The 27107-nt window shown below is 59.9% G+C and overlaps 2 protein-coding genes across 5 annotated transcripts in view; one reads left to right on the top strand and one right to left on the bottom strand.

Moving 5' to 3' along the window:
* The window catches only part of LOC102447538 (von Willebrand factor A domain-containing protein 5A-like), a 13732-nt gene extending 94 nt beyond the window's left edge, over window positions 1–13638 (bottom strand). Inside the window, exons 1-18 of one of the 2 annotated variants that reach the window (XM_075911944.1) lie at window positions 13542–13637; window positions 11778–11838; window positions 11463–11665; window positions 10525–10741; window positions 9820–9992; window positions 7618–7732; window positions 7052–7224; window positions 6870–6958; window positions 6536–6680; window positions 5759–5838; window positions 5124–5238; window positions 4840–5004; window positions 4210–4313; window positions 3803–4011; window positions 3053–3304; window positions 1877–2004; window positions 1658–1784; window positions 1–1257 (exon numbers count right to left, since the gene is read on the bottom strand). The exon at window positions 1–1257 is cut by the window's left edge and continues 94 nt beyond it. In XM_075911944.1, the coding sequence (XP_075768059.1) occupies window positions 1178–1257; window positions 1658–1784; window positions 1877–2004; window positions 3053–3304; window positions 3803–4011; window positions 4210–4313; window positions 4840–5004; window positions 5124–5238; window positions 5759–5838; window positions 6536–6680; window positions 6870–6958; window positions 7052–7224; window positions 7618–7732; window positions 9820–9992; window positions 10525–10741; window positions 11463–11665; window positions 11778–11817 (2415 nt within the window). In that variant the 5' untranslated portion in view covers window positions 11818–11838; window positions 13542–13637 and the 3' untranslated portion in view covers window positions 1–1177. Of the gene's footprint in view, window positions 1258–1657; window positions 1785–1876; window positions 2005–3052; window positions 3305–3802; window positions 4012–4209; window positions 4314–4839; window positions 5005–5123; window positions 5239–5754; window positions 5839–6535; window positions 6681–6869; window positions 6959–7051; window positions 7225–7617; window positions 7733–9819; window positions 9993–10524; window positions 10742–11462; window positions 11666–11777; window positions 11839–13541 lie in introns of those variants that run through there. The other variant, XM_075911945.1, reaches the window with a different exon arrangement.
* A 510-nt stretch (window positions 13639–14148) lies between these two features.
* LOC102456478 (olfactory receptor 11A1-like) lies at window positions 14149–25410 on the top strand. 3 transcript variants are annotated; one of them, XM_014575629.3, is made up of 4 exons: window positions 14149–16544; window positions 18990–19111; window positions 21116–21304; window positions 21414–25410. In XM_014575629.3, exon 4 carries the CDS (start codon window positions 21423–21425, stop codon window positions 22380–22382), a length of 960 nt encoding a protein of 319 aa, XP_014431115.2. In that variant the 5' UTR covers window positions 14149–16544; window positions 18990–19111; window positions 21116–21304; window positions 21414–21422; the 3' UTR covers window positions 22383–25410. The 3 variants fall into 3 exon arrangements, with proteins under 3 accessions (XP_014431115.2, XP_075768167.1, XP_075768168.1); XM_075912052.1 differs by lacking the exon at window positions 14149–16544 and having other exon boundaries at window positions 17888–19111; XM_075912053.1 differs by lacking the exons at window positions 14149–16544; window positions 18990–19111 and having other exon boundaries at window positions 19828–21304.
* Window positions 25411–27107: the final 1697 nt, after the last annotated feature.

The following is a 27107-nucleotide window of genomic DNA, read 5'->3' as shown; positions in this document are numbered from 1 at the left end:
GCGAGGGGAGAGGTAGACAGGCTGGAGGGCAGGGAGAGGGGTCTAGAGTGACCTCCCCAGAGCTGAATAAAGGGGAAGAACAGCTTCTCTGGATCTGCTGGCAACGCTCCTCCTAATGCAGCCCAATAGGCCATTAGCCTTCTTGGCTACAAGGTGCCCTGTTGACTCATCTCCAGCTTCTCATCCGCTGTATCCCCAGGGCCTTTTCTGCCCAACTGCTGCTCAGCCAGTCGGTCCCCAGCCTGTAGCAATACTTGGGATTCTTCCGTCCCCAGGGCAGGACTCTGCCCTCGTCCCTGTGTCTTGCAGTGACAGGAAGCCCAGCGTGGCAGGGGCGTGTGTAGGCTGCAGTTAGGCGAGGGGCCTACAAGCAGAGATACCACAACCGGCTTTCTCAGAACTGCTGCCTGCAGGAAACCCAGGAAGTCTCTCCTGCCCCATGAAGCTTTCTCTCTGCTAACGTAGCGCTTTGGCTGGGGATTATTTAAAACGGCAAAGCGGCTCTTCCGCCTGGCACGGAAATGCGGCTACCTCTGGGGTGAAGCATGAGGACTAGTGACACGGGGACCCCTTATCCGGCACAGCTGGCTCAGAGGGGCTCTACAGGGACCCTTTAGTCGACTGGAAAAACAGGGAGAAATTTGAGAGTTCGGAGCCGTTACTCCCACGGATGCCCCCACCACACGGGTGGAAGCGGTGGCTGTGAGGGGCGGGGCTTACAGAACCGGGGGGCAGGGTAGCATGGGGGTGACGTTAGGAGGAATTCAGATGCTCCGCTAGGTACAATTGCATTAAGTCGCAGGATTCCAGCAGCATGAGCATGATCCGTAATTAATAGGCACAAACTGGCGGGAAAGCTGGTGTTGTGGCGAATACATGCCCACAATATACGTAGAGGCTCTAAATCTGAAGCAAGTAACAGATGGGTCTTTCAGTCTATTGAGTCTGACAGTCGAGTCACACCACTAACGATGCTAAATCAAAATAGAAGTTAAAGCCATCAGGCTCCTCTTCTGTCAGCGGGAGGCACAGGAATCCACATTGGTGGCAGCAGTGGGATCCCAGCAGCAGGTTACAATTAAGCTAGGCCCAAGCTGGCTAGGGGGATCTGCACCCAGTGCCCCCTGCTGGCCTTGGGACTCTCAATGGGGGGCTGGGTACAGAGATCCTGGGGGGCTCAGAGCCCGAAGACGGCAGGGCCAACGCTGCAGCCCAGCAGGGCATTTGCGGCTTCCAGGCACTTAGTCAGCTGGGGCCCTGCAAGGAGAGAAGAGTCAGGGGGGCCTGGGGAAATGGGGGGGGGCAGAAGGGCAGAGACCTCACAACATGGAGGGGAGGGAGGAACTAGCAGGGCTGGTGGGGGATAAACACCCCAGAAAGGAAATGGGTTTGGGAAGGGAGCAGAGGACCTGGAGACTGTCGGTTCTGGACTGAGGGCTCTGGGGGGGGTTGAGTGGAGGGGTCTAGGGGCAGAGGTTGGGGTTGGGCTGTAGGGCCTGGGCGGGGGAACTCCCAGGGATGGGGGCCCTGGTCCCATGGGGAACAGACTCTCCAGGCTCTTGGGGGGCTGGACAGTGGAGCCCCGTGGGGTGGGAGGATCTCAGAAGGGGCTGGGCTGAGGGGCAGAGGAGGGACCCAACCCCCAACCACTCCTCACCTGCTTGGTCCCGCACCCAGTCCACAGCTTTGGCCTCCAGCAGCTCCCACTCGTCGCGCTGCCCTGCAGCCCGGCCGTGCAGCCAGACCACGGCCAGCACCGTGGCCCAGACGCCGGGGGCCACATCCTGCAGGGGGAGGGGGAGGAAGAGACAGTCTGAGACAGGGCGGGCCTGGAGACCTCCCTGCCCCCCTCATCTCTCCCATCCCCCGCACTCACCTCACTGGGCTTCCTCCCCCTGGCGTCGGTCTCGCTCACTCCCAGCGCGGCGGCCAGCGGGGGCCCCAGGTCCCAGGAGCCATCGGCGTTCTGCAGGGACACCAGCCTCAGCAGGGGAGATGCTTGCTCTGAGGAGAGACGGGGAGATGGGGCTGGGACATGATTAAAATCACACGGACAGCCATCGACCTTAACCGAGACCCTCTGTGTGTCCTTAACTCTGTCCCTCCGTGGGCATCCTTAACTGTCCCATTCCTGGGCACCCTTAACTGTCCCATTCCTGGGCACCCTTAACTGTCCCATTCCTGGGCATCCTAAACTCTGTCCCTCCAGGGGCATCCTTAACTGTCCCATTCCTGGGCATCCTTAACTCTGTCCCTCCAGGGGCATCCTTAACTGTCCCATTCCTGGGCATCCTTAACCTCCTCCTCTGAGCCCTTAATGCCCCATTCACGGGCATCTATTATCTGGTTCTCTGCACCACTGACCCCTCCATGGGCACCCTTAGCTTTGCTTCTTCCTGCACCCGTGGGAAGACAATATTTAGAGGTAGGCACCCAACTGTCTTCAACCCCTCTGACTATCCTAGCCGAACTCATAATCCCAGGGTGATTCTCAAACAGAATCTGACCTCCGGACCGTCCTCCACTTCAACCTGCAAGAGACACCTCTAAGAGAGTGAGAGAGATGGGATGGAACAGTCCATACACCATCATAGCCCCGCATGAGCCAGGGTCACGGGGCAGAGTTAAGGTGATCTGCACGACCGTAACGCTCCCAATCCAGGTTTTAAGGGGAGCCTTCACTCCCAAATTTCAGGCTTCTTTGTTTATGACCCGAAATTGTGCCCACAACGAATTTGTGCCCCGGAATTCACAGACCAACGTCCAAGCGCCAGCCCCCCTGCCCAGGGCGGTTTGGCTGGGAACGTCCACCCGCGTCTGTGCCGGGGACAACGACTCGGCCACGTTTCTGTTCCGAACCAGGGACCGATTCCCTCTCCCTCCCTGCTGCCCAGATGACCCCCCCATTCCTTTTAGCCCCCCAATATCAACTCCCACCCCATATCCCAGCTTCTCCCAGCGTGTGCCTGGGAGTTTCCTTCCTCGGAGTCATTCCGCTGCCAGACCAGGGCTGTGACGTCTGGCTCCGACGGCCAGGCCCGGCTCCCCTCACCTGGCGGGGGGGCCGCCTCCGGGGGAGACCCGTTGGTGGGACTTGCGTCCAAACTGCCCTCGGAGTCGAAGTCCACGTCGCAGTCCACGGCCAGGCTGTCGAACGCCTGGCACTGGGCCATAGGCCGCGAGGAGAAGAAACGCCGGGTCGGGAGACCTGGGGCGCTGCGGGCGGCTGCCTGGCCGAAAAACAGGCTCTGTGGCATCGCTACGCAGCGCGACGCAAACGCCATCTTCATGCGCGGTCTGGCTCCTGGGGGGCAGAGGAACAGAGGGACGAGAAATCTCCCACCCCATAGGAACCACTGGGGCCCTCCCTCATTCGCCCCCCCCAGTAACCAAGGCCCTGCCCCCCACATCCACTGCCCCCCAGCCAGGACCTAGCGGGCTGATGCTGGGCCCCATGGATGGATGCAGGATGCCGTGGGGGGAGGGATGGGCGGCCCCCTTAGCCCGGCCATGGGCCTCTCCCTGCGGCCGTGTGGGGCAGCGTGTCCGTCTGTCTGTCCAGCCTTCTCTGGGTCTGTCTGTGGGGCAGCCAAACCCCTGCCCCATCCGGCCAGCAGCCGGCCCCTCCCCTCCCCCTACGCCGTGGCCACCCCAGACCCCCATCCGTGGGGCAAAAGGAGATGACCTCAGAGCCCAGATACCCCCCATGTGTCCGGATTCCCCCCACCCCACTAGGATCCCCCCTAGAATTCCCTCCCCCCACATCTCACCCCCCCCCGTGCCGGGCCCCCCACGGGCTTACCTGCCAGCGGGACGTCCCGTCTCAGCAGCGGCCCCTGCACCAGCTGCCCCTGCGCCGGGTCCACCCCCACATAGGCCGTGAGGGAGCAGACGACGCCCGAGCTCAGACTGGCCTCCAGCGCCCGGCGCCGTTCCCCCTCCGCCCCCGCGCTCACGGCCCCCTCCAGCTCCAGCAGCAGGGCCTTGGCCGCCAGCCGGTGAACGGGCAGCCTGGGCGGGGAGAGAGGCAGGGTGAGGCCGGGTCCAGCCGCGCGGGGAGGGGCAGGGGCTGGCGGGGGAGCAGCAGGGAGCCAGGACTCCTGGGATCCCACCCAGCACTGAGAAGGCAGCGGGGTTCAGTGGTCACAGGAGGGGCACTTGTCCCTGTGCTGCTGAGGGGCGGTACGGGGGGCGGGAGGACCCAGTTACCTGTCTCCAGCCTGCGGCTGCAGGGGGAACGCCAGCGTCTCCTTGTAGCTCTGCTCCTGGATGCGGTACTGCAGCGTGACACTCCCCGAAGCAGCGTCTGGGGGCTGTGGGCAGAGGAAGGGGTCAGAGTTTGTGTGTGAGGGGGGAGAAGATGCCTGGGGACCCCCCCTCTTGAGACAATTTACAGGACAAAGTGGTAAATATGTCCGATTAACACAGGAAGTTACCTAAGCAGCCTAATGTCCATCATTAGGGGCCAGAGTTAACAATTCTTCTTACTATTGCTGTGGTTGGGGCAAACCCCTGCACATTGGCCATTGTTAGGGGCCAGAGTGAACTATTTGCATTGACAGCAATGGGGCTGGGCCGCAGAGTCCATGTGTGCAGTAACCATCATTAGGGACCAGAGTGAACAATTCCCACTGGCATCCATGGGGCCCAGTAGCACAGAGCCCACCTCTCCACCAGCCATCATTAGGGACCAGAGTAAACAATTCCCACTGGCATCAATGGGGCCCAGTAGCACAGAGCCCACCTCTCCACCAGCCATCATTAGGGGCCAGAGTCATCGCCCCGGAGGGAGTTCACTAGGACCCTGGGGGTGCCCCGGACGGGGCCTGGCGCTCTCACCTGGGGCTGCCCACGGAGCTGGGCGTAGACCAGGCACCGCTGCCCAGGGAAGATCACCTCGGGGGCCGGGCCCAGCAGCGCCGCCTCCATCCCGGGGGGCAGGTCCCAGCTCAGCGCGACGCCGCTCACGGCCGGCTGCAGGGCCCGCTTCAGAGACTGCAGCGCCTGGGGGGACACCGCACGGGGAGCCGGACGCCTGGGTCCTCTCCCGGCTCCGGGAGGGGAGGGGGGATGGGGGAGCGGGCGGGGGAGGGGGCCGGGAGCCCGCACCCCCGGGGTCTCACCTTGGGCTGCATGCGGTCCTGGCCCGTGATGAACTCGGCGCTGCCCCCCCCGGCCCGGGCGACGCCTTTGATCAGGGCCGTGGAGGCGCCTTCCCCGATGCCGAAGGAGAAGCACCTGCCGGGGGCGGAGCCTGAGGTCAGAGACGGGAGGGGGAGGGGCCGTGCTGTGGGGGAGGGGAAGGCGGGAGGAAACGTTGGGGGGATACTGGAGCCGGGGGGGGGTATCTGCGACCTCCTTGGGTATCGCCAGGGGCGCTCTGCATCCAGCCCCCCACGCCCATTGGGGGGACCCTGGGAGACCCCCCGGGAATCAGCAGAGACCCCCACGCCGGCCGCCTGCAACGGACGTTCCCGGCCCAACTCCTGGGGCGCAGGACCCCGAGTGCCCCGCAGAACTGGGGCTGGGGGAGGGGCTTGCGGGAAAGGCTGGATTGGGGGCAGGAAGCAGTGGGGGTGGGGCCGGGATTGGGGGGAGGGTCCCAGGTCCCACCCTAGGGACGGCCCGGCCAGCAGCTTGGGGCACCCGTGAGGAGACCGGCCGAGCGCTGGGCACCGGGACAGCAGGGCTGGGGGGCAGGACTGTAGAGTGCTGGGGGGCAGAGCGTGGGGGACACGGGGGGCAGGGGCCCCGTTACCTGTGGGACCCCCGGTGACGCTGCACCTCGCCGATGACGTCCTGGGTGTCACACACCTCCCCGTCCGTGAACACGAACAGCTGGGGGGAGAGACGCCCTCAGAGCCGGGCCCCCCCCAGAGGCACCCCTGGGAACCAGACAGCCTGCCCCTCGCCCCACCTCCCACAGACCCCCAGCCTCCTCCCTCCCCCAGCACCTTTGCTCCCCCCAATGCACCCAGCCTCCTCCCTCCCCCAGCACCTTTGCTCCCCCCAATGCACCCAGCCCCCTCCCTCCCCGACACCCCCAGCCCTGTCACTCCCGCCCCCCCCCCCCGCAAAAGGCCTCCAGCTCCCTCCCTCCCCCAGAGACCTCCCGGGGGGAAGCCGAGTGCCAGGCCGAGGGGGAATCTCCCCCGACTTTTCCCAACCAGCCAAAGGCCCCTGGAAAGGACCCGGCGTCTCCGGGCTCTTGGGGGCCCCTGGGGCGGGCGAGACCCGGTTCCCCAAAGCCCTTTTGGGCAGCCCTGGGAGAGCCCCGGGGAGCAGCCGGCACCAGCCCCCCCGTCCTGACCCCTGGAGACACCAACCTGCCGGAGGGCCCCAGGGACCCTGACAGGAGCTGCCCCGTGTCCCCCCCAGGCCTGCCCTGCCCCCCGGCTGCCTGTGACCCCCGTGATCCCAGCCAGGTCTGTGACACGGTTTAGCCCCTGGCCCCAACCCACGGGGCCCCAGCCCTGCCAGATCCCCCCACCCGCCCAGCAGGGGTCCCCAGCCCGGCCCCCCTCGAGCCCCAGACCTGGCGCGGGTGCCCGTTCCGGCCGGGGCTGCGGTAAATGGCTCGTAGCGGTGCCAAGATCTCGGTGCCCCCCAGGTCGGCGTGGAGCCGCTGGACGCGCTGCAGGGACTCCGCCATGGTCTGCTGGGTGTACTCCACGCTCTGCCTGCGGGGGGCGCCGGGGGTCAGGGCGGGACAGACAGACAGGGACAGCCCAACCCGCGAAGCCACACCCCCAGCCCACAGACACCCTGACCCCCACCCAGCCCAGCCCAGGGACACCCACTGAGGCAACCCACACAGCCCTCGTCCCCCCGGCCAGCAGCCCACAGGCCCGCCCTGCCCTCGGACTCACGGGTAGAAGGACTCGAACTCGGACCCAAAGCCGTAGATGTTGAAGTAACAGCCCAGGGGCAAACTCTTCAGCAGCAGGACCAGGGTCTCCTGAAGACAGACGGAGAGATGGAGTCACCCCGGGCCCAGCCAGCCGGGGCTGCTCCCTGGGCCCATCGAACGTGGCCTCGGGCCTGGCGGTACCTTGGCACTTTCGATGCGCGGGGGGGAGTCGGCGCGGTCGTCCATGGCGCAGTCCATGCTGCCGGAGCGATCCAGCAGGAAGATGAACTCGCCGGCCGAGCTCCGGCCCGGCCCCGCCTCCGGCAGTTTGGGCAGCAGGGTCACCATCACGGCTGGGTCGCCCATCAGCGAGCCTGGGGGGAGGCCAGACCCAAAGGGGGTGAGGCCCGTGAGAGTCCCCCATTCCTCCCCCCGATTCTCCACAGCCCAAGACTGCTACTCAACCAACCTTGCTACCCCTCCCCTACCCCCTCTCCTCGATCCCCCACTGCTCCCAGCACCTCCAACTGCCCCAGAGCCCCTGACCCCCTCCTCTCTCTTCTAGGTCTCCCATGGTCCCCAGATCCCTCCGACCATCCTCCTACCTCTGCCCACAGCCCCAATAAACTCCCTCCCCGGCCTTAGATCCTTCCGTCCTCTGCTTCTCCCTAACCACCCCCTTAATCCCACCGCACCCACCAGCACCTCTCCCGCCCCCAAGAACCGCAGCCTCCCCTGCTCAGGGGACATGGGGTACAGAGCCGCACCTGGCTCAGCTCCAGGCAGCCCAGCCTCCAGCACCGCGCTGGGCTTGTGCGGCTCCGTGTAATACACCAGCAGCTCCACATCCCGGTCCCAGGGCGGTTGCTCAGCCAGTGACACCTGGGGGGACAGACACAGTCACCTCCCCACCTGCTCGCTCTCATGCCTGGCCCGGGCCAAGCCGGGCCTGTTGCTGGGCCCCCAGTGGGATGGGAAGGGGCGAGGGGAAACCAGGCCCAAGGACAGTGCGGGAACCGGGCCCCTCCTGGGGAGAAAACTGAAAAGTTGTTTGGCTCCATCTCTCTGCTTTGGGGTTCCTTTTTCCCGCCCTCTCCCCTTGTCTTTCGCGGGAAAAGCAGGAAAATCCCAGAAACTAAAGAAAAACGGGGCCATCCCATGGCTGAGATTTAGCCCTAACATGGGCCTGTCATGGCTCCTTCCTTATTCATGGACGATGAATGCAGAAGTACCCCAAATCCTTCTCTCCCAGGCTTCGGTATAAAACTTCCCCCCAAAATCTTAACAACCTAGATTTTGGGAAGAAAACACTGCTGCCACCACCCAAATATTAATGAAGCAACCAGGGAGAAACTATTTGGCTGTGTCTAGACTGGGCAGTTTTTCCGGAAAATCAGCCGCTTTTCCGGAAAAACTTGCCAGCTGTCTACACTGGCAGCTTGAATTTCCGCAAAAGCACTGACTTCCTACTATAAGAAATCAGTGCGTCTTGCAGAAATAATATGCTGCTCCCGTTCGGGCAAAAGTCCCTTTTGCGCAAAGCTTTTGCACAAAAGGGCCAGTGTAGACAGCTCAGATTTGTTTTCCGCAAAAAAGCTCCGATCGCGAAAAGGGCGATCGGGGCTTTTTTGCGGAAAAGCGTCCGTGCCAATCTAGACGCTCTTTTCCGAAAATGCTTTTAACAGAAAACTTTTCCATTAAAAGCATTTCCAGAAAATCATGCCAGTCTAGACGTAGCCTTTGAGAAATCTCACCCCTAAATTACAAACCAGGACACAAAAGTTAACCAAGGCCAGGTTAATAAAAAGAAAAGAGAAAGAACTTTTCTTCCCCCCACACTATTCCTGTTGCAAGCACAATGACTAGATGGAAGAGTAACAAAATCATATATTCCTGGAGGAGAAATGTACCATGGACCAGGAACTTAGTTACAAAGGAGAGCAAAACCTATTTTCAAATGCACAGACATCAGATCCCATCCCCAAACCATACAACAATAAAACCGAACAGATGTATCAAAACTTTCTCCTTACAGATGGGGAAGAGTCTTTTCTTAGAGGGAGCCATCCTGTCCCCTTCAACAGCTGGAGAGAAACTCCCCAGGGACAAAGGAGGGAAAAACCCCAAAATTCCTTTGTCCCAATTTGAAATTCCTACCTACATTTCTATTGGCTGCCTGCCACCTGGTTTAGGTAAGGGACATAGTTAACCCCTTAGGCCCCAGGATGCTGGCTAACCCTCAAGTTGATGACAGGGCCCATTTCAGCTGCTGAGATCTGCCCCCGAGAAACCGGGAAATTTTCTGGAACTGTTGGTGTCACTCGACCCCTTGGCGGGAGGTGTCCTCCATGAGGAGGTCTGTCCTCAGAGACCCACCCCACTGCTCCAGGAGCTCCCCCCAACCTCGTCCCGAAGGCCCCCAGCTCTGTCCCAGAAACCCTGGCACCTCCCGTGAGACAGTGAGCCTCGAATTACCCCACAGGTTAAAAACAAAAACAAAAAAACCCAAAACCTCCCAGGGCTTCATTCACAAGGCGCATTACTTTTGTTCTTTGTTGCTTCCTTAGGGCCCCGAGTCTGATCTCCGGGCTGGCTGCTTCTGTTCCCTCACCGCCCCTTTCCGCAGTGCGTCGGTCTCCCGGGCGTGGCGCCGGGCACGGCGGGTTTTCCTGAGGGCTCGGAAAGCCCAGCCGTGGGGGACGCCCGTTCCCAGCGTGGTCAGTGGCTGAGGTGGCTTGTTGGAGGCGGCGCTGGGAAGCGCGCGTTCGTGGGCACGAGGCAGGGCCGACCGGCCGGCACCTCTCTCGGGATGATTTGGGAGCAGTGGGACGGCGTGGAGCCCTCCACCGGGACCCGGACGGGACACAGAGAGCGAAGGGGGCCTGGCGGTGTCCAGCACCAGGCTGCCCCCCGGGGGTACACCCAGCCCGATGTACTGAGCTATCCCAAGACTCCCAGCGAGCCCCTACCTGGGCGCTGCTCCGGCCCCCACCTGAGTAGCTCAGGGGGGTGAGGGGGCAGTTGGAGACCACACGCTCCACGCCGTGGGGCGACTCCAGCGTGGCGCTCAGGCTCAGCGTGTAGGGCAGCTCCCCTGGGGGGGCCCGCGGGACCCCCTGGATGACGTCCTCGCCCGCCCAGCCTGCAGGGAGAGATGTGGGGGTGAGAGCATGGAAGGGTGGAAGATTGGGGGGCAGAGCTGGGTGCAGATGGGGGGTGCAGGGCCCGGGGACTCCCCACTTCTCGGTGACAGTTGGACCCCAGAGGGACATGGGGAGGGAGATGGGGCGGTGTAAGGCAGTGAGGATTGTGGGGCTTACAATGGGGCACGTGGTGGGGGGGAATCACCTTGGGGGGCATAACGGGAGAGGGTCACTCACCCTGGGGGGGCGCGGCGGGGGAGGGGCACTCACCCTGGGGGGCGTAGCGGGAGAGGGTCACTCACCCTGGGGGGGCACGGCGGGGGAGGGGGCACTCACCCTGGGGGGCATAACGGGAGAGGGTCACTCACCCTGGGGGGGCGCGGCGGGGGAGGGGCACTCACCCTGGGGGGCGTAGCGGGGGAGGGTCACTCACCCTGGGGGTGCGCGGCGGGGGAGGAGCACTCACCCTGGGGGGCGCGGCGGGGGAGGGGCACTCACCCTGGGGGGCGCGGTGGGGGAGGGGGCACTCACCCTGGGGGGCGTAGCGGGGGCGCAGCACGATGGGCAGCACGAAGCGGGCGGCGCCGTCGGGCTCCCGCGGCAGCTCGCAGACGTAGCGCAGGGTTAGCGCCGCCTCCGCGCCGGGGGGCAGGTTCCCCAGGGAGCAGCTGAACACGTCGCCCCCGGCCTCCTCCAGCAGGAACGAGGTCTGGCCCCCCGCCAGCGCGTCCCCGTACAGCTCCCGTGCCTGCCGGAGACACCGTCACCCGATAGCCCCTCCCCCGCCCGCTCCCGCGCCCGCCGGAGACACCGTCACCCGATAGCCCCTCCCCCGCCCGCTCCCGCGCCTGCCGGGGACACCGTCACCCGATAGCCCCTCCCCCGCCCGCTCCCGCGCCTGCCGGGGACACCGTCACCCGATAGCCCCTCCCCCGCCCGCTCCCGCGCCTGCCGGACACCGTCACCCGATAGCCCCTCCCCCGCCCGCTCCCGCACCTGCCAGAGACACGTCACCCGATAGCCCCTCCCCCGCCCGCTCCCGCGCCTGCCGGAGACACATCACCTCCGCCTCTCCCCCATACAGCTCCCGCGCCCGCCGGAGACACCGTCACCCACGGTCCCTCCCCCGCCCGCTCCTGCGCCTGCTGGAGACACCATCACTGCCGCCCCTCCCCCGCCCGCTCCCGCGCCTGCCGGAGACACGGTCACCGCCGCCCGCTCCCGCGCACTCCGGAGACACCGTCACCATCGTCCCTCCCCTGCCCGCTCCCGCGCCTGCCAGAGACACCGTCACCCCACGGCCCCTCCCCCGCCTGCTCCCACGCCTGCCGGAGACACCGTCACCCCACGGCCCCTCCCCCGCCTGCTCCCACGCCTGCCGGAGACACCGTCACCCCACAACCCCTCCCCCGCCCACTCCCTCGCATGCTGGTGACACCGTCACCCCTTTGCCCCTCCCCCCTCGGTACCTGTTCTTTCTCGCGGAGCTGGGCCTCCACGCGGGTGCCCCCCAGCTGGGCCTGGAAGGCGTAGACGGCCGCCTCGGCATCCAGGGGAAAGACGAAGACGGCCTCCACTGGCCCCGGCTCCTCGTTCCGGTAGCGCAGCTCGCAGGCCACGTCCGCCACGAAGCCGCGGACCAGCACTGCCACCGAGCCGCTGCGCAGGGGCACTGGGGAGAGGGGGGTCAGCCACGGGCCCCACGGACCCCCACCGGCCCCGGGGGAGGGGCCTCAGCCACATGGCCCCGCCCACCCACAGCTCCGCCCCCAGCCCTGACTCACCCGGGTCCTCCTTGCTGGTCAGGAGTCCGTAGAGCGGCATCTCGGTTCCGGGGGGCAGGATCTGCGGGGGGGGGGGACGACGACACAGGAGGACTCATGGGAACAGATAGGCCCAGGGTGCCCTCCCGCCCCGCCAGGCCCTGTGGCAGGGAGTCCCGCAGGTTCACGCCTCGTCGCCTGCCCAGCCTGGCCCAGCGGCAGAGAGTCCCGCAGGTTCACGCCTCCTCCCCTGCCCAGCCCGGCCCAGCGGCGGGGAGTCCCGCAGGTTCACGCCTCCTCCCCTGCCCAGCCCGGCCCAGCGGCGGGGAGTCCCGCAGGTTCACGCCTCCTCCCCTGCCCAGCCCGGCCCAGCGGCGGGGAGTCCCGCAGGTTCACGCCTCGTCCCCTGCCCAGCCCGGCCCAGCGGCGGGGAGTCCCGCAGGTTCACGCCTCCTCCCCTGCCCAGCCCGGCCCAGCGGCGGGGAGTCCCGCAGGTTCACGCCTCCTCCCCTGCCCAGCCCGGCCCAGCGGCGGGGAGTCCCGCAGGTTCACGCCTCCTCCCCTGCCCAGCCCGGCCCAGCGGCGGGGAGTCCCGCAGGTTCACGCCTCCTCCCCTGCCCAGCCCGGCCCAGCGGCGGGGAGTCCCGCAGGTTCACGCCTCCTCCCCTGCCCAGCCCGGCCCAGCGGCGGGGAGTCCCGCAGGTTCACGCCTCGTCCCCTGCCCAGCCCGGCCCAGCGGCGGGGAGTCCCGCAGGTTCACGCCTCGTCCCCTGCCCAGCCCGGCCCAGCGGCGGGGAGTCCCGCAGGTTCACGCCTCGTCCCCTGCCCAGCCCGGCCCAGCGGCGGGGAGTCCCGCAGGTTCACGCCTCCTCCCCTGCCCAGCCCGGCCCAGCGGCGGGGAGTCCCGCAGGTTCTAGGCTCAGCTCACAGCTCAGGGCGGTGGCTGCTCACGGGCCCGGCCCCCCGCAGCTCCCGTGGGGCGAGGCCGGGACCAGGGGCAGGGACGTGGGACTGGTGGGGCTGGAGTGACCCCCCCCGCCCTGCAGTGGGTGACACGTGAACCCTGCCCGGGAATGGGGGCCCCAAGTGCTACGGGGGGAGCCGGGGTAAGGGCTGGGCAGCCGGGACCTGGGGGGGAGGAGCAGGGAGCCTGGGTTCCGTGCGGGGGGGGAGGGGCAGGGCGCCTGGGTTCCGTGCGGGGGGGGAGGGGCAGGGCGCCTGGGTTCCATACGGGGGGGGGGAGGGCGCCTGGGTTCCATACGGGGGGGGGAGGGCGCCTGGGTTCCATACGGGGGGGGGGCAGGGCGCCTGGGTGGCGGGGGGGGGGCAGGGCCCCTGGGTTCCGTGCGGGGGGGGGGGCAGGGCCCCTGGGTTCCATACGGGGGGGCAGGGCCCCTGGGTTCCGTGCGGGGGGGGGGGAGGGCGCCTGGGTTCCATACGGGGGGGGCAGGGCCCCTGGGTTCCGTGCGGGGGGGGGGGGAGGGCGCCTGGGTTCCATACGGGGGGGGCAGGGCGCCTGGGTGGCGGGGGGGGGGCAGGGCCCCTGGGTTCCGTACGGGGGGGGGGGGCAGGGCGCCTGGGTGGCGGGGGGGGGGGCAGGGCCCCTGGGTTCCGTGCGGGGGGGGGGGGCAGGGCGCCTGGGTTCCATACGGGGGGGGGCAGGGCGCCTGGGTGGCGGGGGGGGGGGGGGCAGGGCCCCTGGGTTCCGTGCGGGGGGGGGGCAGGGCGCCTGGGTTCCATACGGGGGGGGCAGGGCGCCTGGGTGGCGGGGGGGGGGGGCGGTACCTGTCTAATCGGGAGCCTTCCGGGCACAAGGGAAAACGAAAGTGAATTTCTCCTCTGGCCCCGCCCCCCCCGGCCGCGTCTCTGCCCCCCCCCCCCCCCCCCGGCCCGCCTCCATGAGCGGCTCGTCCGGGCGGGGCCGGCTCCAGGGCTTTTGCCTCTCCAAGCGAACCCCCCCCCCCCCCCCGCCTTCACCCGCTGCGGGGTCACAGCAGCCCCGGCCCTGGGGCCGAGGACCCCCCCCCCCCCCGCCCGAGCCCAGGAGAGCAGGGGGACCGGGGTGCAGGGGCGGGGCGGGGAAGGGGGGCGCAGGGGCGGAGGGAACAGGGCGAGCAGCAGGACCGGGGTGCAGGGCGCAGGGGCGGTGCGGGGAAGGGGGGCACAGGGCCAGAGGGGTGCAGGGAACGGGGCGAGCAGGGGAGCCGGGGTGCAGGGCGCAGGGGCGGTGCGGGGAGCGGGCGTCGTGCAGCCAGAGGGGCGCGGGGCGGGGCGTGGAAGGGGGGCACAGGGCCGGAGGGGCGCAGGGAACGGGGCGAGCAGGGGGGCCGGGGCGCAGGGGCGGTGCGGAGAGCGGGCGACGTGCAGCCAGGGGGGCGCGGGGCGGGGAGCGGGCGACGTGCAGCCAGGGGGGCGCGGGGCGGGCCCAGCGAGCCGGGCCGCCAGCGGGAAGCGGTCTCCTGCCGGCGAAGGGGGCTGGGGCCGCGGCAGGACTGGAGGCGACGGGCGGGGCGGGGCCTGGCCGCACGGCGCTTCGCAGCCAGAGCCGAGCTCCTGTGGCCCTGTCCAATCGGGGGGCGCAGGGCCGGCCATTGCCGGGGTGGTTGCTCACCTGCAAATGCCGCCCCGGGAAACGTGCCGCCCCAAGCACGCGCTTGATTTGCTGGTGCCTAGAGCTGGCCCTGCTTCCTGCCCCTGTCCCCCCGGTCGTCCTGCTCCCCATGGCCCTTTGGAGCCACCGGGGGTCCATCCTGCCCCCCTGCACAGTGACTCCAGCACGGGTGCTGCACCAGAAGCAGCTGCAGCCCTGAGATGCCTGATTGGGGAATTGTTACTTTCACGCCCACCCCCCCTTCTGGCCCTCGTGCCTGTGATCTCTCTGCCCTTTGCCCCTCCTGTTTCCCCTCCCCCGGTGTCTCCCCCCAGCCACTCCCCATTTCCTGCGCTGGTGTCACCCCCTTGACCTCCTTCTCGTTACAGGGCCCTGGCTGAGCTAATGCCTGAAAGCTGCCATTGCTCTTCTGGGCTGCAGTGTTGGCCCTGCCCGCTTTGAGTTCTGAGCCCCCCGGGATCCCTGCACCCACAAGGTATCCTACGCCGCCAAGTGGAAGCCCTGAGGTCAGCAGTGGGCACTGGGTGCCGACCCAGCTGGCCAACCTCTGCTCAGCCTGCAGCTAATGCCCAGCTTGGATCCCACTGCTGCCACCAATTTGGATGCATGCACCTCCTGCTAGCTGAAGAGGAGCCATGGCTGCCCCTGGCTCCACCCCCTGGTGACCCGCTGCTCAGCAACCCTTGCGCCACTCAGAGCCCCCGTCTCCTCTCAGCATTGACGGGGATTGCCAGTGTCAATCTTTCCCATTTCTTGGCTTTTTCCAAACAATAGAGGGGTCCCTCTATCAACAGCCCCCCCATACCTGATAGGTGGCTGCACTGACCTTGCTCTGCATGAGCCAGCCAGTGTAAGCCAAGTCCTCGCTACCCTGAGTTCAGCTTTGGGACAGACAGACAGACAGACAGGATCTTTGGGTGTCCAAACACAACCCCCTTTGGTCGACATGGCAGATTTCTCATTAGAGCGTGCTGAGTGTGAACGGCAGCCCAGGCATTCGCACCAACGACTGATTCGCACCAGCGATTGATTCGCACCAACGATTGATTTGCATTGTGCCCAGATTCCAGCTGGGCAGACGTTTCCCAGCCGGACAGACTCTGTGCCGTGTGTTGTGAAGTCATTGCCTTCACGGATACACGTTTAACCGTTTAATCGATGAGCTGATGCTTATTGTGTTTTAAACAATTAAACTCACCATTCGGGGCCCCACCGGTAGCCAAGAGCCCGCTGGGAGCAGGGCTGGCTGCCACACCTGGGAGGGGGCGGAGCTACATCCATGAAAACGTTTAACCGTTAACCGATAGAATTTTGACCTGTTACATGGTTAACATTTTTCTATATTATTTTACATCCCTCCCCTGCATCAGCCCCCTTCGAAGTGCTCCTGCCCTGGGACTGTGCTGGCCCATGTCCCTACTTTGGCCGTGCCGCGGCTGAGCAGGTAGCCACCGCGTGGGTCTGATCAGCAGCCCCTGATTGCCTGGCGCTGTGGGCAGTAGGGAGTTTACGAGCCATTGGGCTGCGGCCGTTTGAAAATCCCGCTAGATACCTATCTGCATTCGCAGACGCCCGTATAGCTTTAAACCTTTATCCTGTAATGCTCTCTGAATGCCAGGGATACCGGTACATGGCCAAGGTAGGACCTCATCAACACTTGGTCGTAACTCGATCTGTTCGTAGGTCGGACCCCATTCATTTACATGTGACCGCGCTGTACGTAAGTGCGGATTGCGTTCGTAACTTGGGGACCGGCTTGTAATGCGCCTAATGGGAGGTTGGTCATAAGTACGAACGGCCGCAAGTCAACGCGTTCATAACTCAGAGACTACCTGCATCTCATCAAATGTACAGAGATGCCGAGGTCAACAGTTTTACCGTCTGCCGGCTTTTCCTTGGAGGTTCGATGTTCTCCGTCATTAAAGGGATTGTTCGTACACTCTTTGGTGGCCTTACAAGAAACGGTCCCTTCCCGCTCATTTAAAATTCCCAGCAGCAGAAATGCCAAGGGAAATCTCATCCTGTTCTAGAAAGGATCATTTCTGTTGGATCATTAACGATCGGAACGAGTCGTTTGCTCTTTCATAAAAAAGGCAAGGCCGACGAGTCCATCCAGACAACCCATCTGAAGACGCCTTGGGAAGATGCCTGTCGATCTGGATTCTCATACATCCTAGGTGAGTGCAGAAAACTTACGAGGGAGCAAGAAATATTTTAGGTACCCAAGTCTAGACGGGGTTCCCAGCTGAGGCTCTAAACCAGAGCCCAGTGTCCCCCTACATAGCCCTGTAGTCTAGATACACCCTACATGTACATGCTATTGAGAGAGTTTGAGTGAATATCAAATCTCCTCTCCCTGCCTTGTGGTAAAATTAATTGAAGTGTTTGGAAGATGCCAGCCCAGAAAACTATTGAAGGTGAAGAGGTTTCGACATCCTCTCCTGCTATGAAGTGTAAACTTGTTGGGAAGTTTGTGACTTGAGAGTGGTGGGCTACAAACTGTTCTCTGATCAACCTATAATCTTGGGCAGTGATTTTTTTTGTAAGAAATAAGGTGCTGGTACTCCAGGCTTAAACTTGTTGAGCAAAAAAAAAACAACTGTTTTTTAGAGGGGCTGAAATGCACTCATGGCCCCTTTAAGAGAGCCAAAAAAAAAAAGCCTCTTGTCAGCAACAGGCTTCCATCAGGAGATAGGCCACCTCAGGAAAACGGATGCCGGTATGCACGGGGAAAATGCCATTCCTTTTCTGTGTGCTGGGAAAATAGGTGACGGTACTCCATTCTGGTCTGTACCATCACAAAAAAGAATAGTGATAGAGATGTAGCCTGTTAGTTTGGTCTAGCTGAAACAAAAGACAGGACTATGTAGCTTTTTAAAGACTAACAGATCGATTGATGTGAGGAAGTGGGTCTGGCCCACGAAAGCTCATCACCTAATAAACCATCTTGTTAGTCTTTAAAGTGCTACATAGTCCTGTATTTTGTTTCATCACAAAAAAAGCACTGATCTTGAGGTGGTTTCTTTTTGCGATGTGGGGTTATTTCTTTTTGCAAAAAGTTCAGACACTGAACAGTAGATCCCGCCAAAAACATTTCAATTTCAGACAAAAACTTCAAAGGAAAATATTATTTTTGTCAACACCTTAATTTTTTGTGGTTTTGACAAAAACCGGAATACCGAAGAATGGATTGTGCTTGGTTCTCAAAATCCAAAAAAAATCATTTTATATTTTTAGAAAGCTGGCAAAAATTGGTATTTTTTTTCCAAAGAAAACTAATAGTTTCAATGAAAATGATTATTCTCCTTTCCATCAGTTAGCCATTTTTCATCCCACAACAGAACAAAAAAACACCCAAAGTCCAATCACAACTTGTCAGTTTTCCACTTCCCCGGTACATTTAATGCATCTGTTAGAATCTGTGATGTAAGTCTTAAGCTATGTCGAGACTGCACGCCTTTTTCAACAGAGGTTTTGTCAACAGATACTGTCAACAAAGCCTCTGTCGACAAAGAGCATCTAGACTACAGCCAGTTCTGTGGAAAAAGCAAGCCGCTTTTTCGAAAGAGAGGGTAGACACTCTTTCAAAAAAGCAGTTTGCATGCAATAGTGCCTTTTTACGACAGAACTCTGTTGAAGAAAAGCATTATTCCTTGTAAAACGAGGTTTACCACTGTCGACAGAACTGCTGCATTCTGACAACTTACTGTTGACAGAACGCGGCGGTAGTGTAGACGCAGGTCCATAAAAGGCTGTTAGCCAGGGGATAAAATGGTGTCCTTGGCCTCTGTTTGTCAGAGGCTGGAGAGGGATGGCAGGAGACAAATGGCTTGATCATTGTCTTCGGTCCAGCCTCTCTGGGGCACGTGGTACTGGCCACTGTCGGCAGACAGGATACCGGGCTAGATGGACCTTTGGTCTGACCCAGTACGGCCGGTCTTATGTTCTTATGTAGGTATAGGTTTGTCGACACAACCCTGTAGTCTAGACACACCCATAGCAACCTGGCAGGCAGTAATTTACAGTGGGCTTTCGACTCCTTATTTCAGAAGAATTGTCCTATTGGTGGGCTGGAGGATTTAGCGGGCTAGCTCACCTTCGTGTGTGTAACGGCGCGTTGGGGGTCCCCCGTCTCCTGCACCCCGAAATGGCACAAACAGACTGCACCAGCCGGTGGAATAGAGGAAGTTTATTGCCTCTCCAGGATACAGCACAGCACAGATGGAATCTGGTCGCAGAGCTGGGCTAGGATGCCTCAGGCCCCCTTGAGATGGGGGAGACTGGGCCCCTAAACCCCAGCCCCTTTCCCTAGGCTCTCCTCCATGCTCCCAGCCAGCCACTACCCAACACTCTTCCAGCCCTGCCCCCCCAGCCAGGGCAGCATCCACCTTCCTTTGTTCTTCTCCATGGGGGGTGTCTGGCCATACCGGTTGAGAGGTCCCTTTGCATAGTGACTCATCCTGTTTTGCTGGGTCGTGGTACCCACGGCAGCCAGTGGGGGTTACCCCAGAGCCAGCAGCATAGAAACCAGCCAGGTACCCCCACTACGTCACAGTGTGTTTATGTGTTGCGTGTACTATACAAAAATAACTTAGTGCTTTTGAAAATGTTTTGAAACTCAGGACATTAGGCACGGTGAAAAATGTTACCTGTTAAATCCCAGCCGAAGTGAACAAGTGTGATTTAGCTTCTTGGCCCTTTGAGCTATCACGGAAGAATCTAATGCCCAAGAAAAAATAAGCCGGTAAGAAAGCATTTTTCTCAGCTAAAATATATATTATCTTGATCCCAGTTAGTTTGGTGCTTGGAAACCGATTTGGAAATGTGGAAGTATTCAGCTAGAAGGCTGGGGTTCAAATGTCAATGTCTTGATCTTTAAGAAAGGGGTCAGAAAAGGGCAACTAAAATGATGAGGGGTTTGGAACAGGTCCCGTATGAGGAGAGGTTAAAGCAACTGGGACTTTTCAGTTTAGAAAAGAGGAGACTGAGGGGGGATATGACAGAGGTCTATAAAATCATGAGTGGTGTGGAGAGGGCCAATAAAGAAAAGTTATTTATTAGTTCCCATAATAGAAGAACTAGAGGACACCAAATGAAATTAAGGGGTAGCAGGTTTAAAACTAATAAAAGAAAGTTCTTCTTCATACAGCGTGTTGTCAACCTGTGGAACTCCTTGCCAGAGGAGGCTGTGAAGGCTAGGACTATAACAGAGTTTAAAGAGAAGCTAGATAATTTCACGGAGGTTAGGTCCATAAAAGGCTATTAGCCAGGGGGTAGAAATGGTGTCCCTGGCCTCTGTTTGTCAGAGGCCGGAGAGGGATGGCAGGAGACAAATCGCTTGATCATTGTCTTCGGTCCACCCTCTCTGGGGCACCTGGTGCTGGCCACTGTTGGCAGACAGGATACTGGGCTAGATGGACCTTTGGTCTGACCCAGTACGGCCGTTCTTATGTAAGGATGACAAGGCTATTTGGTACTTCTGCTTGACGTGCGTACTATTGTATATTTTTACTAGTAGGCTGACTGAGGAATTTGGAGGCCAGGAAATCTTACTGAAGCCGACAAAGTAGAAGTGAGAGAGATTGTTTGCTAGAGAGAATGGTTTAAATCTCGGCTCTTTCATTTCTCAATGCCATGAGCCAGATCTCCACATGCTACTGCGGTCAACGGGTCGGATCCCCCGCTGGTGAAAGCTGGTGTAGCTCTTGAAAGTTCTTGGGATATACAATACTTGACGTTATGGGCAATGTTCCCTCTAATCTTTTTCATGCATGTGAGGATTTTTTCCATCCATGTGTGGAATAATGTTTGTGCACCAAGGCATGGGAGAATGTGCACCACCAAGAGAAACAAAACAAACTAGCTGTGGGCACTCTGCTAATCATGTGGGCAGCATTTGAATTTCTCTTAAGTGTTCACACCAGCACACAACTTCCAGGAACACTGGAGAAGAGGTCAGACTCTCAAAGGAGTTTATGGGGCCCCCAGATGCATACAGGTGCATAGTGCAATTTTCAAAAGGCTCAGCCAGCTTTGAAAATTCCACTAAAGGGCGAGAATCAGAAAGGTACTTTGGTGACATTGCCAAAGTGTCTACATTTTAGGCACCTGGAAAACCAGTAGGATAGGTGTGGGGCAGAAATGTCGGCACCTGGGGGAGTTTTACAAGTGAAGTGTCAGCCCTAAAGAAGTGTAGGCACCTGCAGAGGTTGGGACCTTCTGAGCAGCAATTTTGTGTCTCTCAATAGGCCCTGATTCTGGGATTTAAGGGCCTAAAGTAGCAATTAAGCAACTGCTACTGATTGCGACTCAAGGCCTCGGCCCCTAAATAATTTTGAAAATCAGACCCGGGTTGCTTAAAAAAGGAAGCTGCCCTTCATTTTTCAGAAAGGGCTTTGGATTCCATCCAAATAACTACTCCTGAATAGTTAGAAAAACTTGGTGTTTGCATGCAGCACACAGTTAACCTGTGGAACTCCTTGCTGGAGGATGTTGTGAAGACCAGGACTTCCAAAAGAGCTAGCTAAATTCATGGTCCCTCAGTGGCTATTAGCCAGGATGGGTAGGAATGGTGACCCTAGCCTCTGTTTCTCTGGAGGTGGGTGACAGGGAAGGGATCATGTGAGGATTACCTTTTCTCTTCACTCCTTCTGGGACATCTGGTATCGGGCACTGTCGGCAGACAGGATACTGTGCTAGATGGACTTTTGGTCTCACCCAGCATGGTCGTTCTCATGTTTTGTTTCAGAGATCCACTTGCTGGAGCCCAATTGGACCCGTGAGACCACGTTTAGAGTTGCAAGCAATGGAGATTCCACCAGTTGTATCAAGACGGTTTGCGGCGAATGAAATGTCAAGTCGTTTTGAAGCCTCCAGCCACAGCAGCACCAGAAAACCGTTCACCGTCTCGAGGATCCACTGAAACATAACATTAGTCGTGAGTGGGAGAAGGGGAGTTTCAACTGGTGTCTTTTAAATGATAGATGCGGTATGAATGTTCTACGTCATCCAGTAACGTTGGAGGGGTTTTGCTTCATTTTCCATAGGGCCTATTCATGGAAAACAGAGTGCAGGGAAACCAGACGGTGGTGGAATTCCTCCTCTTGGGTTTTGGCCATCTCCCTGACCTGCAGCCCCTCCTCTTCCTGCTGTTCCTCATGATCTACTTGGCGACCATGGCTGGGAACCTCCTCATCGTGGTGCTGGTGGTGGCCGATCGGCACCTTCACACCCCCATGTACTTCTTCCTGGGCAATCTGGCCTGCTTGGAGATCTGCTACAGCTCCGCCCTCCTGCCCCGGCTGCTGGCCGGGCTCCTGACCGGGGACAGGAGCGTCTCTGTGCAGGGCTGCCTGGTGCAATTTTATTTCTTCGGTGCTCTGGTGGGCACAGAATGTTTCCTCTTATCCGTGATGTCGTACGATCGGTACGTGGCGATATGCCGCCCCCTGCGCTACGCACTCCTCATGAACGGTCGGTTCTGCCTCCATCTTGCAGTTGGGTCTTGGATGAGCGGGTTCCTGGCCATGATCGTTATAATACTATCGATGGCACAGTTGACTTTTTGCGGCCCGAGAGAGATAGACAGCTTCTTTTGTGACTTCATCCCGATACTACAGCTCTCCTGCAGTGATCTCCGCGTGACGAAGGCGGTGGCTTTCATCGGTTCTTCCGTGTTCTCCGCCGTCCCGTTCGTTTTAACTCTCACGTCCTACGTGTGCATCATCGCCACCATCCTGAGGATCCCATCCATCGCTGGGAAGCAAAAGGCCTTCTCCACCTGCTCTTCCCACCTCATCGTGGTGAGCATTTACTATGGGACACTCATTGTCGCCTACATGCAACCCAACACCGACGCCCTGCGCGACCTGAACAAAGTGTTCTCCGTCTTCTACACGGTTGTGACCCCTCTGGTCAACCCCCTCGTCTACAGCCTGAGAAACGCAGAGGTCAAGGAGGCCCTGAGGAAAGCGCAATGGAAATGCGTAACTTTAGTAAGCCTCAGAGGAATGTAGGGGGCCTTCGAGAGGTCATCTTGTCCAACCACCTGTGTGGAGGCAAGAAAACCAAGGTCACCCCTGGCAAATGATTGCTCAGTCTCTTCCTAAAAATCTCCAGTGAGGGGAATCCCACAAGCTCCCTTAGAAGTTAGTTCCAGACCTTAACTCTAATTATCGCTACCTGGCTCAGGTCCTTAACTGTAGTACAGTAAAACCTTTGTTATCCGGCACTCTGTTAACCAGAAAACATTGTTAACCCGCATTGCCCCCAGCCACAACACTGTCACATCGTCAGGCGCACAGGCCGGGCTGGGTTTATCACGATTGGCTTAACAATTTTTTATTTAAGACGTATTAATCATCTTTAACTCAAAACAGACATGAGAGAGTGACTGCCTCCCACTACAGAACTACCAACATTAAAAACGTGAGTTTTACTATTTTCAGAGTTGTTGACTCGAGTCCCACGACTTGAACTCGAGTCTGACGTAAGTCGCCGAGGTGACTCGACTTGAGACTCGACTCGGGTTCATTGTTTGTGACTTGAGACTCGACTTGCTAATTTTGTTAAATCGACTAGGTGAAAAAATGGTCCGAAAATGCCAATATCGATGGCTTGTACAAAAGTGACTTGACATTTTTTAAATTAAGACTTGAGACTCGACTTGGGACTTGACTTGAAAGTGACTTTAGGGACTTGAGACTCGACTTGAGACTTGAACTGTAGTAACTTGAGACTCGACTTGGACTTGACAATGATGACTTGAAGACAACACTGACTATTATTGTCCATTGGTTTTCCCTAGGTTGATGGGACCCTCAGATAACCAGAATTTTTAGAGAACCGGAACGCCCTAATCCCCAAGTGCGCTGGATAACACAGGTTTTACTGTAATTTTTTTATGGAGAATTAAAAGGAAAATGCACAGGCTTTCTTTAAAGGGTTGTATAGCGCAAGGGGTTGGGAGATGTGTATTGGGGTGAGGGAACGCTCATGGCAGGGGATGCACGATGCAAAAGTCAAAGCCGGGAGTTGGTTGTGGGGGATTCAGGGCACAGGGTTGGGGTGTAGAAGTCAGGGCTGTAGTAAGTTGAGGGTCGGTAACACGGAGTCAGCAGGCTTGAATAAAGGCCCGTAACACAAAAACAGCAACAGGCCTTCATTCTAGTGAGCAACACTTTGGCTCAGTGACACAGCAGCCAAGAAAGAGGCCCTACTGATAACTGTGTGAGTGTGTAAGGTAGGTCGAGCATGGAAGGACATCGGGAGGCACCGGGTACAGATCGTGAGCCAGAGTCGCGGAACATCTCAATGAGAAACATCTTGGTATCAAAGACTCCCCAAAAATAAACGTACCTACCGACTTACGTTCAGGGCTGGGTCAAAGTTGACAGCACGAAGGATAGTAAGGGAGCCCCCCTTCCCTAAGGTGAGGGAACTAGGTAACCCAGGGTGGGGACCGGGTACGTAAAGACGTGATGTAAGTTGTTTGTCCATGTCTATAAAAGGGCACCACAAACCGACCTGGGGGCGGGGTGCACTAGGAACCTGGAACGGCAGGTGTCATCGCCAAGACTTACACAACACACAGTGGCTTGGAAAATAAATCCTTTTTGACAGATCCTCAAAAAAAGAGGTATAAATCCCGGCTTCATTAGCAATTTCGACGTGCTTGATTGGCATCCCTCTGGCGACCGAGGGATGCAGTCCAGACGTAGCCATGGAGAACAACGGAGCCCTCTTCTTGTTGGCACGGCCCTTACCCTATCTGCAGCCTGCTATCAGATCCACCCGTCCCCGGCCGGGCCTTTTTCCCCAGACTGAACACGTCAGGTTTTTTAACCTTTACAGACACGCTGAAGCTTTCGCCGCTTTTGTTGCTCTCCATTGGGCTCTCTGCATTTGGCCCACAACCTTCCTGAAAGCCAGAGAGTCCACGAAAACGTCTTTAACGGGGTAGGGAGTGGTGCCTCCTGCTCGGTTGTCCGCCAACCCTGCCCCCGTTTGCGGGGGAGACAGACCTGACTGCCATGGCCATGCCAGTCCCTGGGGGTAGGTAAGCCGGGGAGGGGAGGGCTGGGGGCTGCATCAGACCCGGCCTCTGGGAAGGGGAGACAGTAGACAAGGCAGTTGGGAAGGGCCGGGGTTGAACCAAACTCAGCCTCTCGGCCACATGGGCCGCTGGGGAGGGGTGGACTCACCTTTGGTCTGACCCTATGTGGAAATTCCTAGGGGTACGTCTACACTGCGACGTTAATTCAAAGTGACAGCCCTTATTTCAATAGCGTCTATACATTCTACGAGGAGTCACGTCAAATTCAAAATAGCTATTTTGAATTAAGTGCTGTGTAGACACGTAATTCGAAATAGGGGGCCTCCAGCCCTTCCCAGGGAGCCCTGGTGGCCACTCTGGGCACAGCCAGGAAAACTTACTCTCCTCTCCCCCAGCCCCGGAGACATTCAAGGGGTAGACCCTGGCCACAGTGTCTGTGCCAGCTCCAAGCCTGCCAGCCCAGAGCCAGCAGTGGCCACCAGGGCCCCTGACCCAGTGGCCCCAAAACATGAGCCAGCAAGCCACTGGCAGCCAGCCCTCCACCGCTCCCCAGGAGCAGTCTGCCAGCTCCCAGGAGCCTGACAGGGGCTGGAGAAGGCGGGCGCCTTCCTGGTGCAGGGTGGAGATCAAGGACCTTATTCAGGTTTGGGGGGGATGCCCCCAACGTCCATGATCTCCGCACTAGATGGAGGGACGTGGCCGTCTATGGCAAGATCGAAGCCAGCCTGGCCACCAAAGGCCACATGCGAACCCAGGAGCAGGTTTGCATGAAAATCAAGTTGGTCCAGCAAGACCCCAAACCCTGAGCCCTGAGCTTCCCCTCCCCCTTCTTCCCCTTGCTTCCCCTTCCAGATCCCTCCTCCCAGGTTTCCCCCTCCCCTCTCCCACCCTCTCTCTTCCCCTCTCCCACCTCCTTTTCCCAGTCTCCCCAGAGGTTCATTCCCCCCCCCCCCGTTTTGTTCAATAAACCCAGTTTCTATTTTTGAACATACATGTCTTTTATTTGACATCAGGAAGGGGGGTTAGGGAGGGGTCAGTGGAAGGACGCGAGGGAGGAATGGGGCACGAGCCCCCGGTGGGGAGGACTGGGGTGGCTCTGAGGGCTCCTCCCAGTGGATGCTCTTCTGCAGGGCCTCCTGGATCCTGACAGCCCCCCGATGGCTCCCCCGGATGGCAGCCTGCAGCAAGTGCAGCCGGGCTGATGGTAACGACCCCACGAGATGCACCGACGTGCCCAGGGGCAGCTCTGGCTCCATGTGGCCGAGTGCTGTGGTGTCCCAAGTGCGGGCGCTCAGGGCACTCCAAGACAGGACTGCTTTGCTGTCCCTCATAGAGGTAGACAAGCAAGCGGGGAACCCTGAGCCAGCCCCGTGGTGGGGTCCCTGGTGGCTGCATCCTCAAAGCTGCTGATGCAACGCCGAGGAGAGGGGCGGCTGCTCACTCAGAGATAATTAGGCAGCACTAACGAAGCACCAGGCTGCTCCAGGCAGGGAAGTGACTGGAGCCCTCAGCTGCTCTAGGCCAGGCCGGGCTGTGACTATCCATCGAACCCAGCCCAGCCAGGGACGGGGTCTGAGACCTGCCCAAGCCGGAATCAGCTCCAGAGCCGGGAAGGGCTTTAGTTCCGCATCCCTGTGACTGCCCCTCCCGCCCGCGACGGTGCAGGGTGCCCACCTGGGGAGCGGGTCCCCGTCTGCTAGGGGCTGCCAGAGACCCAGCCACGCCGGCAGACATGGCCAATGGACAAAGCAGAGATGGGGCTGGCCGGCCGGATATGGAGATGGGACGGGACTGAGGAACCGGGACTGATAAATGCCTCCCACATGGCGACACCTCCCCCACGACCGGCCCGGTGAGTTTGGCGATGAGATGGGGGGTTCACATGCCGGGTACATGGTGTGTGGAAGGGGAGCTCCGGGAGACAGCGCAGTGTCCTGCGATCACACACCCGGCACAGTGCAGGGTGTCCTGTTCCCCAGCCGGGGCACAACGGGCTTTTCGTGGAAATCATGGAACCAATCTCACTCGCTCTCGGTCCTTGGATGAGCTGACAAGTGCAGAACACTCAGGAAAAAAGCTGCAGAAACCTGCGGCCCAAACGTTTCCCCTTCTCCAGTGTCTGTGCCGTGTTCCCTTACGTGGCAGATGCCTCCCGGACACTTGGGTCCCCAGGAAACCCCCTTTCCCTTGACGGAATATAAGTGGGACGATATTGGCCCGCCTGTCATGAGGGATTGCGATAGAAGCCGGCGTGGGCACACCGACATTTTCCAAGAAGGGTTCAATGCTGACCCCTGTTCCAGTGGTGTTTTGTTCTGCCCCAAAGGGACACTAGCAGATGCTAAATCTTAGACAGAGGAGCTAAACAGGTCGCCCTCCTGAGCCATATCCCTTCTAGTGGGAAGGATGGCTTGAGGCCCGCAGCCATCTGCCTGTTGTGATTCCACCCGAGAACATAGACAAGGCCACCGCTGTAAGAGCCTAGATCTGCTCTCCTAGCTCGGTGCTGTCTGTGTCTCCCTGCACCCGCTGCCGGCAGGGGCACAGCACAGACGCCGGCCAAGACAACAGCCCCACACAGCTTGCAGACCTAAATGCAAGACGGAGCAAAGGAGGAAGGGAAACTGAGGCACAGGGAGGGCCAGTGACAGGCCAAAGGTCACACAGCAGCTCTGTGCTTCAGGCA

This window comes from Pelodiscus sinensis, chromosome 30, assembly GCF_049634645.1.
Source record: "Pelodiscus sinensis isolate JC-2024 chromosome 30, ASM4963464v1, whole genome shotgun sequence".
Classification (NCBI taxonomy): Eukaryota; Metazoa; Chordata; order Testudines; family Trionychidae; genus Pelodiscus; species Pelodiscus sinensis.
The sequence above is the reverse complement of the archived record's forward strand: the minus strand, read 5'-3'. Positions and strand labels throughout refer to the sequence as shown.

Excerpts from the sequence above, each read along its gene's own strand:
- LOC102456478 (XM_014575629.3), top strand. The coding sequence starts at position 21,423 with ATGGAAAACAGAGTGCAGGGAAACCAGACGGTGGTGGAATTCCTCCTC.